General features: G+C 43.6%; 1 protein-coding gene across 5 annotated transcripts in view; it reads right to left on the reverse strand.

The window, feature by feature from the left end:
• LOC139273030 (CAP-Gly domain-containing linker protein 4-like) overlaps positions 1 to 18,146 on the reverse strand; it is a 372,964-nt gene that overhangs the window by 299,850 nt on the left and 54,968 nt on the right. For all 5 annotated transcript variants that reach the window (XM_070889311.1, XM_070889307.1, XM_070889309.1 and 2 more), the window contains exon 6: positions 5,877 to 5,995. In XM_070889311.1, coding sequence (XP_070745412.1) covers positions 5,877 to 5,995 — 119 coding nt within the window. The remainder of the gene's footprint in view (positions 1 to 5,876; positions 5,996 to 18,146) is intronic.

Below are 18,146 nucleotides of genomic sequence, written 5' to 3' on the forward strand. Positions count from 1 at the left end.
CCCACTGCCCATCTACTACACTAAAATGCATACAGAAATTGACACCCCTCAAAAACGCCAGATCTGAAATCTGGGAATTGCTTTTTCTTACAGTGGAGTGGGAAAGAGCCAGGATTTACAGAAAATATTTAACTACACATCACAGTACGTGGAATGCAAGGAAACTGAAATCCTGCAGTATCTATTTTCTGGCACTATCAAATACTCTGCTGTTCCCCTGTAGCTTATTGATGACCTCTTGTGACAGAAACCTAGTACTACAGCAGTTTAATACTAGGATGTGAATGTTATGTCTTGAACTGGCCTAAATGAATTTTTTATCAATGCTGTGAAAATATGACATTTTTTCCAAGCCTACCTCAAGAAATTGCAAGAAGATCAGATGCAACGCAAAAAAAAAGCTTGAAGGCAGAAGGAGAAACATTTCCAAAATCTCCTGATGTTATTCATAAGCTGCTGTGCCTTTCAGATCAACAAAGTCAATATAACGATGGTCATCTTACCTGACCAAATCAATGACAAGTAGATACTGTAGTATATGCAAGCACTCCAATAATGACTCCATGAGGTAAGGGTATTATACTTAAACTGTAGTGACCTTAGTCCGTTTATTGTAGCTCCTTGAGTGAGGACACAATGAGGTGAGCTTCCTTTTATACTTGGTTACCTGCAGTGTGCAGGTAACCCTTAGGTCTCCACCAGTAGCACCCTCAGGTGGTACAGGTATGGTGTATATAGTGTGAAGATACATTCAGTGGTCTAGTGTTACAGTACATACATTATACATACACAATAACACTCCCCCCCTAAGCCTGTGCCACAGGCTTTTGCACTGTGTGCTCTGGCCCTCGACTTGAGTGCCCAAAGCCCTTGCACTTTGTCTTTGCTTGGGAATGGCTCTCTCCCTGTGGACCCCTCAAGTCCTTTTTGCCACGACATTGGGAAGTGGTCGGCAGTGGACGGTTGGAGGTTGTAGTGAGGGTTGTGGGTGTTCTGGGTGTGATCCATGTGTCCATGGCTACATACATCCATTTTCACCCCCCCATACATGTGTGTGGCTCAACACCTGCATGTGCATACATGTACAGAGAATAAAGAATCGGATTGATTATGTCACTGTTGTAGAGTTCAGTAGTGGTGGTACATATTACAGGTAAGGTACATACGTAGTATTGCGGTCTGGCCCCTGGGGTGTGGATGCCGGTGGATCAGGACGTTTAGTGGTGGGCAGAGCCACAGGAGTGTGTGGCCTCCCTGTCCGCCTTTGAGGGCTGCAGAGTCTCCCTGCTGTCCTTCAGCGGTGGTGGAAGTCTGGTCATCCCAGGTCTCGCCGGGAGGGCTGGAGGGTGTTGGCCTCTTACTCCCGGTGCTGGCCCTGGTGGCCAGGGGGATAGGACTGATCTGGGACAGGGTGCCAGTGGTGGTGCCTGTGCAGTCCATTGATTGCTGGCCCTACAGTGGGTATGCTCCTTCTGTGTGTGTGGCCACCCTCACATTGGTCCCGGAGGCACAGGCTACATGATCAGGTAGCTCGCTGGACCTGGGTGCTTCCCACGGGTGGTTACCTTTGGTTTTATCGGCGTGCATGTAGAACCCGGCATCATATCTCATTTCATCATTAGCATTCATGATACATTGGCTCTAACCGCGATCAACTGACTCGACATTGTTATTTGTCTTTACACTTTCGCATTTGTCAATTACATCACTTTCCTGTATACTATCAGCATCTCTGTGCAATGTTACATTTAGATACCTGCATTTGTTAGTTAAATTTTTTCATTAGTATTACCAACATCACTGTTCAGCAGTACATTTATATACTTGCATTTGTTGATTGCATCTTTTACATTAGTGTCACCAGCATCGCTGTTCAACGGTACATTTGTATACTTGCACTCGTTAATTACCTCTATCATTAGTGTCGCTGTACCAAGAGTGGAACTGTCCCTTTAATTGTTCTGGGTTGCCGATCTCCTTTAAAAGGGTCTTGAAATCTTTACCCCAATCCGGTTCGCTGCTCGGCAACACATGTTGCTCCCTCAACACTGCCCCTCGTGATCTGGTCGCGGCCATCTTGATTTCAGGTACTTCACATTGTGGTGCGGGCGCCATCTACTTTCCCTCCACGAGGTAGGCTGCGGTGATCCTTTTCTCCCCAGGTTCTGCCACGGAGGCCGGGAATCTACCTTCTGCGCCGATCTTCTTCCCTCGGAGTCCTGCCACTGGAGCCTGGAAGGTGAGGTCTGGTCGTTCAGGTTGGATCATCTCACCATTGAGTTGTTCAGTCTGTGTCATCGCCACGCAGTCGAATTGGACAGTAGGATTTCCAGGTACTGTGATGGATCCAAGTTTGGGGCCGCGTAGGACGTCGATCGCCGGGGCCTGGAGGCTTTCCCAGCTCCAACAGATTCGGATTTGCTTCATCCATCTTCTTCCCAGCAGCATAGGGCCATCACCAGCAATGATCCACAAAGGTAGCTTGTGCATCGCGCCACCATGGGACACCTGGACATCCATACTGCCAATGACTGGGATGGTGTCGTTTGTGTAAGTGAGCAGCTTTGTCTGGATTGGGAGCATTTTGGGTCATTTGGCAGGATTGTCCCAGAGATTCTCGAAGGCCGTCTGATTCATCAGCGATTGGCTCCCCCCTGTATCGACCTCCATCGAGACTGGAACACCGTTGATTTCTACTTCCATTTTCCACGGGGAACTCTCGGTGGAGCAGGTATACACTCCGTACACCTCTTCCAGGGACTGAGCCGCTTCATAAACTCTCTCTTTGTCTTCATAAGCACTGGAGCCCGGGTGATCAACCAACTCTTCAGCGACTCGGTGAGTAAAATTTCTTCTACACATTCGCTGGAGATGACCTTTAGTTTTACAGCCTTTGCAAGTATAGTCCTTGTATCGGCACTGGTGGGCCCTGTGATTTCCTCCACAGCACCAGCACGGGGCTAGCCGGTTAGCCCCATGTGGCGGACTCAGGGTTGCAGGACTCGGGGCAGCAGCCTTGCCTCTGAAAGACGCCATTCGGTTCACTGTACTCGGCGGGTTAAGAGTCCTGGGGGTGAGTCATAATCCTCTTGGAATCGCAGCCCGAAATCACGAACGCCTGGCTCACTTTAATTGCCTTCTGCAGGGTGACCGTAGTGTCCGCAGAGAGCAACTTGTGGAGGAGGCCCTCGTGGCCGATTCCAATAACAAAGATGTCCCTCAGTGCTTCGGTGAGGTGGTCACCAAAATCACACAGTGCAGCCAATCGTCTCAGGTCTGCAGCATATTTTGCAATTTCTTGGTTTTCGGGCCGCCGGTGGGTATAGAACCGGTGTCTGGCTGCGAGGATGCTCTTTTTAGGTTTGAGCTGTTCCTGTATTATTGTTACGAGCTCCGCGTAAGTTTTGGTTGTCGTCTTCACTGGGGCTAGCAGGTCCCTGATGAGGCAATGGACAGTGGGCCCACAACTACTGAGCAGGATAGCTCTGCACTTATCAGCCAGCGAGGTCTGGTCATCTCCTGCTAGGGCATTTGCAATGAAAAAGTGTTCAAGCCTTTCCACAAAGGCATCCCAATCTTCCCCATCAGCGAATTGTTGAAAGTTGCTTAGGTTAGACATATTGCGCGTGGAAATTCGTAATCTCGTCACCAGTTGTAGTATATGCAAGCACTCTAATAATGATTCCACGAGGTAAGGGTATTGTACTTGAACTGTAGTGACCTTAGTCCGTTTCTTGCAGCTCCTTGAGTGAGGACACAATGAGGTGAGCTCCCTTTTATACTTGGTTACCTGCTGTGTGCAGGTGACCCTTAGGTCTCCACCAGTAGCACCCTCTGGTGGTACTGGTGGTACAGGTATAGTGTATACAGTGTGAAGATACATTCAGTGGTCTTGTATTACAGTACATACATTATGCATACACAACAAATACCATAGCCTATTTTTAAAATGTTCACAATAAACAATTAAATCCAAGGATTTAAATCTAGCAACCTTTTACAGTACTGGCTCTCCTGGCTGGCCTCACATCTTCCACCATTCATAAACTTCCAAAACTCAGCTGCCTGTATCCAAACTAGCACGAAGTCCCGTTCACCCATCATCCCTGTGCTCGCTGACATACATTGGTTCCCGGTCTGGCAACGCCTCAATTTTAAAAATTCTCATCTTTGTTTTCAACTTTGTTAAAGGCCCTATATAAATGCAAGATGATGTTGTTACCCTCCATGATCTACCAAGGTAGCATAGCTTCAAAATGCTCTGTTTGAATGGTACTGATTCAATATCATGCCCCACCACAACCCACCCTCAACTTCCTCACACATCTGACCTGTCCCTCCTCCATCTTCGCCTCAGAGTCTCACTCAATGTGTGCTGGCACACTGGGTGGTTGATGGTGGTGAAAAGGCCTTCTGTCACACAAATGCAGCACTCCAGGTCTCTGCCAGAAGTGCCGGGTTCCCATCCTATCCAAACACCTGCTACTCTAATGTGCTGCCAAAGCTGGGAAGCAACTTGCCCCAGACTAGATAGCAAGTGAATATTACAGACCAGGACAAATCCATAGCACAAAACAGTTACATAGTAATGTGTGTGCTTTGACAATTCCTGTTCATTACAGCTTGAGGGTTAGATTTTACTGTATATTTGGACCTTTTTGAATCAACCCAGATAGAGCAACTATGTTGGCCTCAATCTGACAGCTATTAATAATTTCTAAGTGGAATTGGTTACAACAGTTTCAACAGATGTACCAGTAGATATGTGTTGGCAAAAAAATCGACTTTCAATTCAATTTAGACTAATTTTACAATATTGATCAGAGAGGTGGATAAAGAACTAGAAACATGGTTAGAATGCTCAGTGTATTCAGGAAGTAACTGTAAAATATGATCTCAGAAGTTCTTAGGTTTCTACTAGTATCTCTAGATTATTTTCTCACTATCATTGCTATATTTATACGTACATAAAGCTTACAATTACCTCAGGTATGCATAACTTTACATAACAGAGGAATACATCGAGCCAAAGAGTAAACTTATTCTTATTTTGTGGACAATTTTTTCCGAATTACTCATTTGAATCCTTTATTTTTTTTAAACACTTAATGAATACAAATTCCAATAAATTCATTTTCCATGATTATTTTATACTACAGAATAGCATTTGTGAAGAGAAGAATATAGGAATCAGAAACATAAAAATGGAGGTTAAATAAGAAGGGGAAAAAAGTAGGCATCTTTGAATCAGAAAAAATGTAATTAATTTATCAAAATAATAGATTAGTAGTCTGCGGCAAGTATTTTTTCTAAGACTTTTCTACTTGCGTGAATAAGTCAGGATCTCTTAAATATTTTAAACTTTCTACCGACAGTAATCTTGCATTTAATATCTGAAGAAAGAATACTGAGAACAATGTTAATGGAGGGATGCCTAACCCAACATATATAAAATGTGCCAGAAAGATAAGAAATGGCTATCCCAGTTACTATTAATTTAATATAACTGCCCCACTGAGGATACTTGCATGATATTAAAGGATGTTACCCTCACTTCCCTGTCCACAATGTTCTCCCTTCTCTCCTGCAGGCAGCTTTACTAGTATCAGCTCTTCTCTGGTCCTTTTCCTAAGCACCATGATTGATGTGTGAGGATTATGTACTGCACGACAGTGAATTATGTTACCATAGGTATTCCAGTTCCATTTTTAATATTTTTTTAACATTTCATAAAATGCTAATCTGAGTAAATAGATTAATTTATTTTTACATCTAAATATTTGCATTTAGGTTTTTCATTTTTATTACAACTAATTTGGTTATTACTGCTATTTCTAAAGATTATCTGTTCATTTTAAAATACTATAGTTTCTTACCCTAAAGACAGGATTGGCTCCATGTTCCAATAAACATTTCACAGCTGACAAGCAGAGGTTTGACGCTGCAATGTGCAGAGATGTTCCAAAGTCAAAATCGCTGCAGGTGGCATCCACCGCTGTCAATAATAAGTACAGAATTAATACACACATTTCCTGACAACTGAGCTAAATCATTAGGCTATTTTGTGATTAATTGTTCAATTTTTTTGTTCAGTTTTGGGTTATCACTACTTGGAAACAGAAAAGCTTTTTCCATTCTGTCACCCAGTGCCAGCATCATGAGGTCAGACATCGCACGACCCATGGTAACAATAACATACATTGCCATCAATTCCAGAATGTCAGATTCTACTGACTTTTTTCTATCTCCCACACCAGCCATTCTGTGGTTTGAGTGGGATTGCCAATTTTATGGTAAATTACACGCAGTTTTGCTAGACCTGCACTCACAAAGTTGAGAGTGCTAAAATACATAAACGGTAGGACACCTATCATGACCATCAAAAAGAAAATACTTTCATCCCATATTAGGTCATGGTACACAAGATGAATGGATTCTTCACATCAATTTTCATGAAGCAGCACTATAGATAAATTCCAATTATAGTGCATGTTATGCACTACTGGTATTATTTAATTTGCTAAAGATAGAAAGCTCTGTGGACAAGTAACAAGCAGAAAGGAGACCACCTTTGTAGACAGTGAGACCAATTAGATAGATCAGCTGAGATATGGCAGATAGATCGTAATGTGGATATAAATGTTGGATTATGCATATAAAAAGAGGTAACAGTAAACATGTGTAACATGTCTATATGGCAGTTCTCCTTCTGCCGGAGGAGAACAAGAGAATAATTTAGGAGTGATCTCTGATCATCTGAAGCATGAATCATCTGGTCAGTGTGAGGCAGTTATTAATAAGACTAGTTGAGTACTATGATACATGTAGAGGGCATTGGACTACAAGTTAGAACTTGCTATATTGACATCTACAGATCAATAAGGAGATTAATTCTGGAGTATGACATTTAGTTTAGGTCACCACATCTAAAAAAAAGGATACAGATGCATTAGAAAGAGTTCAGAGGAGAGTGACCAGGATAACTCAGGTCCTTAAAGGATTAAGGTTTTAAAGGCTCAAGCCTGGTTAGTAGACATTCTTCACCACCACTACTTAAACAACTAGCAGGTTTGGTACTACTACAGAGCACCAGAAATTCCATTAATGATGGAACATCTACTGCAGACATGTTCTTTCTCTACTTTTGAAAAAAGTACAACCTTGAAAATACAAAAATCGCACAGGGAAAATAGTTGATAAAAGTTACTTTTCCCTTTGAAATTATTGCCCTAGGCAGTCTGGTAATCTTCCCTATTCTTTTGAAAATTAAGTCATGTTCCAAGGTATACCTTTAGTTCTTTTTCTGTAAGATACAGCACTAAGATATCAAGCAACAGCAGGAACACTAAAACATACCATAATAGGATAGCAAAGTGGCAATAAGGCACTCCAGAACAGAAGAGAAACATGGTTAGGTGAGGATAGCAACATAAGAAATAGGAGCAGAGTAGGCCATTTGGCCCCTCGAGCCTGCTCCGCCAGTCAATAAGATCATGGTTGATCTGATCATGGACTCAGCTCCATCATCATAGGCAGTCCCTCGAAATCGAGGAAGACTTGCTTCTAGTCTAAAAGTGAGTTTTTAGGTAACTGAACAGTCCAATATGGGAATTACAGTCGCTGTCACAGTTGGGACAGTCGTTGAAGGAAGGGGTGAGTGGGAAGACTGGTATGCCGCACACTCCTTCCGCTGCCTGCGCTTGCTTTCTGCATGCTCTCGGCGACGAGACTCGAGGTGCTCAGCGCCTTTCCGGATGCTCTTCTTCCACTTAGGGCGGTCTTTGGCCAGGGACTCCCAGGTGTCGGTGGGGATGTTGCATTTTATCAAGGAGGCTTTGCGGGTGTCCTTGAAACGTTTCCTCTGCCCACCTGGGGCTCACTTGCCGTGTAGGAGTTCCGAGTAGAGGGCTTGCTTTGGGAACAATGTGGCCCGTCCAACGGAGCTGGTCGAGTGTGGTCAGTGCTTCTATGCTGAGAATGTTGGCCTGATCGAGGACGCCAACGTTAGTGCGTCTGTCCTCCCAGGGGATTTGCAGGATCTTGTGGAGACATCGTTGGTGGTATTTCTCCAGCGATTTGAGGTGTCTACTGTATATGGTCCGCGTCTCTGAGCGATACAGGAGGGCGGGTATCACTACAGCCCTGTAGACCATGAGCTTGGTGCTAGATTTGAGGGCCTGGTCTTCGAACACTCTCTTCTCTCAGGTGGCCGAAGGCTATGCTGGCGCACTGGAGGCGGAGTTGAACCTCGTCGTCAATGTCTGCTCAGCTCCACTTCCCTGCCCGTTCCCCATAACTCTTTACTCCCTCATTGCTCCAAGATCTGTCGATCTCCGCCTTAAATATATTCAATGACCCAGCCTCCACAGCATTCTGGGCAGAGAATTCCATAGATTTATAACCTTCTCAGAGAATAAATTTATCCTCATCTCAAAATAGGCAGCCTCTTATTCTAAGACTATGTCCCCTAGTTTTAGTTTTCTCTATGAGTGGAAATATCCTCTCTGCATCCACCTTGTTGAGCCCCCTCATTATCTTATAAATTTCAATAAGATCACCTCTCATTCTTTTGAACTCTAATGTGTATAGGCCCAACCTATCTTCATAAGTCAACCCCCTCATCTCCGGAATCAACCTAGTAAATCTTCTCTGAACAGCGTCCAATGCAAGTATATCCTTCCTTAAATACGGAGACCAAAACTGTACGCAGTACTCTAGGTGTGGCCTCACTAATACCCTGTACAGTTGTAGCAGGACTTCTCTGCTTTTATACTCTATCCCCCTTGCAATAAAATCCAACATTCCATTTGCCTTCCTGATTACTTGCTGTACCTGCATACTCACTTTTTGTGATTCATGCACAAGGACCCCCAGGTCTTTGCAATTTTACACCCCACTAGTTACTGTTTGCCAACCGGAAAATGACCCATTTATCCCGACTCTCTGTTTTCTGTTAGAAATAGAAACATAGAAAATAGGTGCAGGAGTAGGCCATTCGGCCCTTCTAGCCTGCACCGCCATTCAATGAGTTCATGGCTGAACATGCAACTTCAGTACCCCATTCCTGCTTTCTCGCCATACCCCTTGATCCCCCGAGTAGTAAGGACTTCATCCAACTCCTTTTTGAATATATTTAGTGAATTGGCCTCAACAACTTTCTGTGGTAGAGAATTCCACAGGTTCACCACTCTCTGGGTGAAGAAGTTTCTCCTCATCTCGGTCCTAAATGGCTTACCCCTTATCCTTAGACTGTGACCCCTGGTTCTGGACTTCCCTAACATTGGGAACATTCTTCCTGCATCTAACCTGTCTGAACCCATCAGAATTTTAAACGTTTCTATGAGGTCCCCTCTCATTCTTCTGAACTTCAGTGAATACAAGCCCAGTTGATCCACTCTTTCTTGATAGGTCAGTCCCGCCATCCCGGGAATCAGTCTGGTGAACCTTCGCTGCACTCCCTCAATAGCAAGAATGTCCTTCCTCAAGTTAGGAGACCAAAACTGTACACAATACTCCAGGTGTGGCCTCACCAAGGCCCTGTACAACTGTAGCAACACCTCCCTGCCCCTGTACTCAAATCCCCTCGCTATGAAGGCCAACATGCCATTTGCTTTCTTAACCGCCTGCTGTACCTGCATGCCAACCTTCAATGACTGATGTACCATGACACCCAGGTCTCGTTGCACCTCCCCTTTTCCTAATCTGTCACCATTCAGATAATAGTCTGTCTCTCTGTTTTTACCACCAAAGTGGATAACCTCACACTTATCCACATTATACATCATCTGCCATGCATTTGCCCACTCACCTAACCTATCCAAGTCACTCTGCAGCCTCATAGCATCCTCCTCGCAGCTCACACTGCTACCCAACTTAGTGTCATCCGCAAATTTGGAGATACTACATTTAATCCCTTCGTCTAAATCATTAATGTACAGTGTAAACTGCTGGGGCCCCAGCACAGAACCTTGCGGTACCCCACTAGTCACTGCCTGCCATTCTGAAAAGTTAGTTAGCCAATCCTCTATCCATGCTAATATATTATCCCCAACCCCGTGAACTTTTATCTTGTGCAATAACCTTTTATGTGGCACATTACTGAAAGCCTTTTGGAAATTCAAATACACTACATCCACTGGTTTCCTCTTATCCACCCTGCTCATTACATCCTCAAAGAACTCCAGCAAATTTGTCAAACATGATTTCCCTTTCATAAAACCATGCTGACTCTGCTTGACTATGTTATGATTTTCTAAATGTCCTGCCACCACTTCCTTACGAATTAAATCCAGCATTTTCCCAATGACAGATGTTAGTCTAACTGGTCTATGGTTGTGGCTTTCTGTCTGTCTCCTTTCTTAAATAGGGGCGTTACATTTGCGGTTTTCCAATCCGCTGGGACGCCTCCAGAATCCAGAGAATTTTGGTAGACTACAACCACTATCTCTGCAGCCACTTCTTTTAAGATCCTAGGATGCAGGCCATCAGGCCCAGGGGACATGTCCACTTTTAGTCCCATTCGTTTGCCTAGTACTTTTTCTCTAGTGATAGTGATTGTTTTTAGCTCCCCCCCGCTCTCCCTCCCAATAGCCCCTTATCAATTATTGGGATACTTTCAGTGTCTTCTACCGTGAAGACCAATACAAAATATTTATTCAAAGTCTCTGCCATTTCCATTTCCCATTATTAATTCTCCAGATTCATCCTCTAAGGGACCAATGTTTACTTTAGCTAATCTCTTCCTTTTTATATACCTGTAGAAGCTCTTACTGTCTGTTTTTATATTTCTTGCTAATTTACTCTCAAACTATCTTATCTCTATTAATTTTTGTGTTGTCCTTTGCTGGTTTCTAAAAATTTCCTAATCTTCTGGCCTTCCACTATTGTTAGCAACATTGTATGCCTTTGTTTTCAATTTGATACCATCCTTTACTTCCTTAGTTAGCCACAGATAGTTCATCCTTCCCTTCGAGGTTTTCTTTCTCGCTGGAATATATCTTTGCTGAGAGTTATGAAATATCTCCTTAAATGTTTGCCACTGCTTATCTACCGTCTTAACCTTTAGTCTATTTTCCCAGTCCACTTTAGCCAACTCTGCCTTCATTCCTTTGTCATTGCCTTTATTTAAGTTTGAGACATATCTTTCTCACCCTCAATCTGAATTTGAAATTCTAACATGCTAATATCACTCTTCCGAAGAGGATCCTTTACTATGAGATCATTAATTAATCCAGTCTCATTACACATTATTAGATCTAAAATAGTCTGCTCCCTGGTTGGTTCCATAACATATTGTTCTAAGAAACCATCCTGAATATACTCTATGAACTCTTCCTCAAGGGTACCTTTGCCAATTTGATTTGTCCAATAAATAGGTAGATTAAAATCACCCATGATTACGGCTGTACCCTTCTTACAAGCTTCCATTATTTCCTGATTTATACTCTTTCCCACAGTGTAGCTACTGTTAGGGGGCCTCCTACCAATGACTTCCTTCCCTCATTATTTCTTATCTGCACCCAAACTGATTCCACATCTTGATCTTCTGAGCCAATATCATTTCTCAGTACTGCACTGATCGCATCCTTTATTAACAGAGCTAACCCCACCTCCTTTTCCTTTCTGCCTATCCTTCCGAAATGTCAAATACCCTTGAATATTGTTCCCAGCCTTGGTCACCTTGCAACCACGTCTCTGTAATTGTTATCATTCATTTCTATTTGTGCCGACAATTCAACTATCTTGTTACGAATGCTGCGTGCATTCAGATAAAGAGCTTTTAATTTTGTCTTTTTATCATTTCTCCCTACTTTGACCCCAGTTTCTGATGCACTTATGTTTATACGCTCTGTCCCTTCCTGTCACATCTGGATATCATTACCCCTATTGCTACCCTGCACTATTGCCTTCTCCTTTCTTTTTAACTTTTTAAATTTCCACTCACCTGCACCCTCCATCCCCCCACCCCTCTCACTATTTAGTTTAAAGACCTATCTACAGCCCTAATCAATTTGCCAGGACAGTGGTCCCAGCCTGGTTCAAATGAAGCCCGTCCCGACGGATCAGCTCCCTCCTATCCCAGTACTGGTGCCCCATGAATCAAAACCCATTTCTCCCACACCAATCTTTGAGCCACGCGTTCATCTCTCTGATTTACCCTATGCAAATTTGCTCGTGGCTCGTGTAGTAATCCAGAGATTATTACCTTAGTGGTTCTGCTTTTTAATTTAGCCCCTTGCTGCTAATACTCCCTCAACAGAATCTCTTTCTTTGTCCTACCTATATCGTTGGTACCAATGTGGACCACGACAACTGGATCTTTCCCCTCCCACTCCACGTTCCTCTCCATCCCAGAGAAGATGTCCTTAAACCTTAACATAACCTTCCGGACTCAGGCTCTCAGCTGCAGAGAACAGTATCTATGCCCCTAACTATACTGTCTCCTACCACTACTACATTACTTTTTACTCCCCCAACTTGAATGGCCCCCTGTACCACGAAACTGTGGTCAGTTTACTCATCCTCCCTGCAGTCCCTACTCTCGTCCACAGAGTGAGAACCTCGTATCTATTGGACAACTGCAACGGCTGAGGCTCCTCCATAACTGTATCCTGGGTCCCCATACCTGCCTCACACCCTCCTGTCCATGACCACGGACCAAATTTGAATTATTTAACCTAAGAGGTGTGATTGCCTGCTGGAACACAGCATGCAGGTAACTCTTCCCCCCTCCCTGATTTGTTGCAGTGTTTGAAGCTCAGACTCCAACTCATCAACACGGAGCCAAAGTTCCTCGAGCAGCCAACACTTACTGCAGATGTGGTCGCCATGGATCACACTGGTGTGCACCAGCTGCCACATGCCATCTCCCCTGCCATCTCTAATGTATTTATTTAATCATTTCATTTTTCAAGCTTTGAATTTTTAAGTTTTGAATTTTTAAATATTTATGTATAGTTTTAATCTGTAATCCTGGTTCTTAAGTTAAACCCCTGTCCAAGTTTAGAAGAGAGAAAAATACTCCCCAACCAATCAGCTACCTGGTTTCTGGTGATGTCACACTTGATTTTATTTTTCTCTCCCCTCACAGGTCTGTTTGTGCTGCTCGCAGCTAGCTCCTTTTGAACTCCTGGATTCTCCCGCTGGTGGGCGCTCCTTTTATCCTCCCTCTCCGGTCACAGACCTTCCCTTTTGTTCTTTCCTCCCCTCCCCCTTTCGGTACTCCTGCAGTTCCTTAAGAATTTGTGACATCTCGAACTTTTCCAGTTCTGACGAAGGGTCACAGACTCGAAACGTTAACTCTGTTTGTCTTCACAGATGCTGCCTGACCTGCTGAGATTTCCAGCATTTTCTGTTTTTATTTCATCCGCATCCTCAGTATTTTGCTTTTGCCTTGTATTCCTCTGTTTGTTCCGATATGAAACTGGGAACCATGGGTTCCTGCAAAATGGATTTTTTTTTCACATGCTAGATACCTTACTAAACTGTAAGCATCAACTGTAAGTACTCCTTGACAATAGGTTCACTGTCTTTTGTTTTGCTTGCAGATAAAAAATTATTCGAGCGGTGTTTTTTATTTTTCCTCGATATTTTCCCTTTTCACCCTGTCTCTGGATTCACAATTCTGAGATTCTGTCTGCCACCTCATGTTTCCTCCAGTAAAAGGAAGGATTTAAAGTGATTTGCATAGGCCTTTTATGCAGATAAGCTGAATGACTTTCATCAACCAGGTAATTTTTTTGTTTTCTTTGGGACTAGTACTTTAATTAAAACTATTACTAAACAGAGGTTAGCAAATCAGATAGTGTATTGTCCTTGTGTTACACTGTAGCTCACTGATATCCATCAAGAAAAATAAGATCTTCTCCAACTCGTGCAGTGGCCAGTAGTTGGACCAATGCACAAAGGACCCCTCTTCAGGCCATTTTCAGTGACATGGACCTACATGCAAACTTTTACAAAGCATCATTACCTGAACCAAACAGCTCATGATGACAGGTGCTTTAATACTGCTGTCTTCAAACTGACCAGTAGATAAAGATTGTATTTATAGTATTTCTGATTAGTTCTCTTTTGTGTGTGCAGATTGAGTGAATCAAAGATATTTTCTTTCTCATTCTTTGAATGAAGGTCGACCTCCATACCAAAAGTAAGGGTTTCTACAGGTACATAAAAAGGAAACGAGTGGCTAAAGTAAAAAAAGGAGCTAAAAATAGTGGCAGGCCAGAGGATTGGGAAATTTTTAGAAACCAGTAAAGGACGACACAAAAAATAATAAAGAGAGGGAAGATAGTTTAAGAGAGTAAATTAGCAAGAAATATAAAAACAAACAGTAAGAGCTTCAACAGGTATATCAAAAGAAAGAGAGTAGCTAAAGTAAACTTTAGTCCCTTAGAGGATGAGACTGGGGAATTAATAATGAGAAACAGGGAAATGGCAGAGACTTTGAATAAATATGTTGTATTGGTCTTCACGGTAGAAGACATTGAAAGCATCCCAATAAATGATAATCAAGAGGCTATTGGGAGGGGGGAGCTAAAAGCAATCACTATCACTAGAGAAAAAGTACTAGGCAAACTAATGGGAATAAAGGTGGACAAGTCCCCTGGACCTGATGGCCTGCATCCTAGGATCTTAAAAGTGGCTGCAGAGATAGTGGATGCATTGTTTGTAATCTACCAAAATTTCCTGGATTCTGGAGGCGTCCCAGCGGATTGGAAGTCTGCAAATGTAATGCCCCTATTTAAGGAAGGAGGCAGTAACATCTGTAATTGGGAAAATACTGGATTTAATTAGTAAGGAAGTGGTAGCAGGACATTTAGAAAATCATAATACAGTCAAGCAGAGTCTGCATGGTTTTATGAAAGGGAAGTCATGTTTGATAAATTTGCTGGAGTTCTTTGAGGATGTAACGAGCAGGGTGGATAAAGGGGAGCCAGTAGATGTCGTGTATTTGGATTTTCAGAAGGCATTCAATAAGGTGCCACATAAAAGGTTACTGCACAAGATAAAAGTTCACGGGGTTAAGGGTAATATTTTAACATGGATAAAGGATTGGCTAGCCAACAGAAAAGAGAGAGTCGGAATAAATGGTTAATTTTCCGGTTGGCAAGCAGTGACTAGTGGGGTGCTGCAGGGATCAGTGCTGGGGCCTCAACTATTTACAATTTATATTAATGACTTGGATGAAGGGACCGAGTGTAATGTAACCAGATTTGCTGATGGTACGAAGATAGGTGGGAAAGCAAATTGTGTGGAGAACGCAAAGAATCTACAAAGGGATATAGACAGGCTAAGTGAGTGGACAAAAATCTGGCAGATGCAGTATAATGTGGGAAAATGTGAGGTTATCCACTTTGGTGGGAAAAATAAAAAGCAAGTTATTATTTAAGTGGGGAGAGATTACAAAATGCTGAGGTACCGAGGGATCAGGGGTCCTTGTACATGAAACACAAAAAGTTAGCATGCAGGTACAGCAAATAATTAGGAAGGCAAATGGAATGTTGGCCTTTATTGCAAGGGGGATGGAGTATAAAAGTAAGGAAGTCCTGCTACAATTATAGCGGGCATTGGTGAGACCACACCTGGAGTAATGTGTACAGTTTTGGTCTCCTTATTTAAGGAGGGATATACTTGTATTGGAGGCAGTACAGAGAAGGTTCACGAGGTTGATTCCTGAGATGAAAGGGTTGGCTTATGAAAAAAGTTGAGCAGGTTGGGCCTATACTCATTGAAGTTTAGAAGAATGAGAGGTGATCTTATTGAAACATATAAGATTCTGAAGGGGCTTGACAGGGTTGATGCAGAGAGGATGTTTCCCCTCATGGGGGAATCGCGAACTGGGGGCAGAATTTCAGAATAAGGGGTCGTCCATTTAAAACGGAAAGGAGGAGGAATTTCTTCTCGGAGGGTCGTGAATCATTGGAATTCTGTTCCCCAGAGAGCTGTGGAGTCTGGGACATTGAATATATTTAAGGTGGAGATAGACAAGAGTTTTGAATGATAAGGGAGTCAAAAGTTATGGGGAGCGGGCAGGGAATTGGAGTTGAGGCCAGGATCAGATCAGCCATGATCTTATTGAATGGCGGAGCAGACTCTCGGGGCCAAATGGCCTACTCTGCTCCTATTTCTTATGTTCTTATGTGATAGGGTGGAAGGCAGGAGTGATTTAAGAGACAAAAGGGATGATAGGCAAAAATGAGATGGTAATGGCACAAGTTAGGAAACAAAAGATGAGTTTAGATGGGGTGTGAATGGCAGAATCATCACCAGCTGCCATGGGAACGAGAAATAAAAGGCGGCGGGGGGGGGGGGTTTGTTCAAAAAAATGGGAGGAAAGGGAAAAAAAATATGGGCAGAGGTGACAGTCTGAAATTGTTGAACTCGATGTTGAGTCCAGGCTGTAAAGTGCCTAAACGAAAGACGAGGTGTTGTTCATCGAGCTTGCGTTGAGTTTCATTGGAACAGTGTAAGAGGCCGAGGTCGGAGAGGTCAGAGTGGGAGTGGAGCGGGGAATTAAAGTGACAGGTGACCAGAAGCTCGGGGTCACGCTTACGGACTGAACGGAGGTGTTCTGCAAAGCAGTCACTCAATTCTGCATCTAGTCTCCCCACCAGAGACTGTGGGTTCTCGTATTGGACTGTTCAGTCATCTGAGAACTCACTTTTAGAGTGGAAGTAAGTCTTCCTCGATTTCGAGGGACTGCCTATGATGATTATCTCCCCAATATAGAGGAGACCACATCGTGAGCAGCGAATACAGTATACTAAATTGAAAGAAGAATAAGTAAAATCGCTGTTTCACCTGGAAGAGGAATACAAGATCACGCTTTCCAAACACTTTTCATGAACTGGAACATCATGGGGTACTCTCCCAATTCTGTCTCCAGCTATGGTGAGTAAAAAAAGATAGCAGCAAGGTGGACTTCAGCCTCGAGACGGGCAGCCTGAACCTGCTGGACTTCCAGCACCTTTGGGGGACAGAGAGAGGTCCGCTAACCTTCTGGATGAAGGGAAAGGGCTGATTAAAAGATAAAAGAGGAAGCAGCAATGCCTGGAAGATGAAAAAAGCCACTGGAGGAAATGGAAAGAACATTATGGAGAATAGCGACAGGTGTATACAAGGAACAGGAACATGCACTCAGAAATAACCGAATCATTTCAGCGACAAACCATTTTTCCTCAAAGTACACTTGCTGAAGCACTCCAACTAAAAGGAACTGCATCAAACTGCTACAGGCCTCAGAGCCCATGGATTTCAACACTGACTCCTTCATGGTCCCCGGGGTTTAAATCCCCCCCCTGCAACCCCCATCTCTGCCGGTATCAAGGTTTGAATCCCCCAAAGCCGCTGTCGGTATCTGGGTTTGAATCCCCCAAAGCCGCTGTTCCTGTCGGTATCAGGGTTCGATTCCCCCCACAACCGCTGTTCCTGCTGGTATCGAGGTTTGATTCCCCCCACAGCCGCTGTTCCTGCCGGTATCAGGGTTCGATTCCCCCCACAACCGCTGTTCCTGCTGGTATCGAGGTTTGATTCCCCCCACAGCCGCTGTTCCTGCCGGTATCAGGGTTTGATTCCCCCCACAGCCGCTGTCCCTGCTGGTATCAGGGTTTGATTCCACCCACAGCCGCTGTTCCTGCTGGTATCAGGGTTCGATTCCCCCCACAGCCGCTGTTCCTGCTGGTATCAGGTTTGAATCACCTCTGCAGCTGCTTCCAAAAATCAACCATATTGACAACGCACACCCGAAGATGTGGAGGCACCCGACCCTACGCAGGCTCAGAAGATGTGCATGCACCCAGCCCTATGCAGTACAGTTGTCTGTCATCTGAAAGTGTCATTAGGAACAGGTTCAACTGTACAGCTACTGTACTTGGCACATCAGGTTTGTTGTTACATCTGCTTACAAACTTATGTTCTTAACATTGTTGCAGCTGATTAGGTGCTGATCATAATCTCAACTGGTTCTTCAAGATTGTTGGGGACATTGTTACAGAGCATACAGTCAACATTTTGAAAATAAGGACATCTGTAAAAAAAAGGACAGCTGATGCTAGTCCCTTAGGTGTCTGTAATTTACAAGCTTCACTGTATCTCTAATACAAATACCGATAAATATGTAGTTATAAAAGAAAGCCTACATTTTC

The sequence above is a fragment of the Pristiophorus japonicus genome, chromosome 9 (assembly GCF_044704955.1).
Source record: "Pristiophorus japonicus isolate sPriJap1 chromosome 9, sPriJap1.hap1, whole genome shotgun sequence".
Classification (NCBI taxonomy): domain Eukaryota; kingdom Metazoa; phylum Chordata; class Chondrichthyes; family Pristiophoridae; genus Pristiophorus; species Pristiophorus japonicus.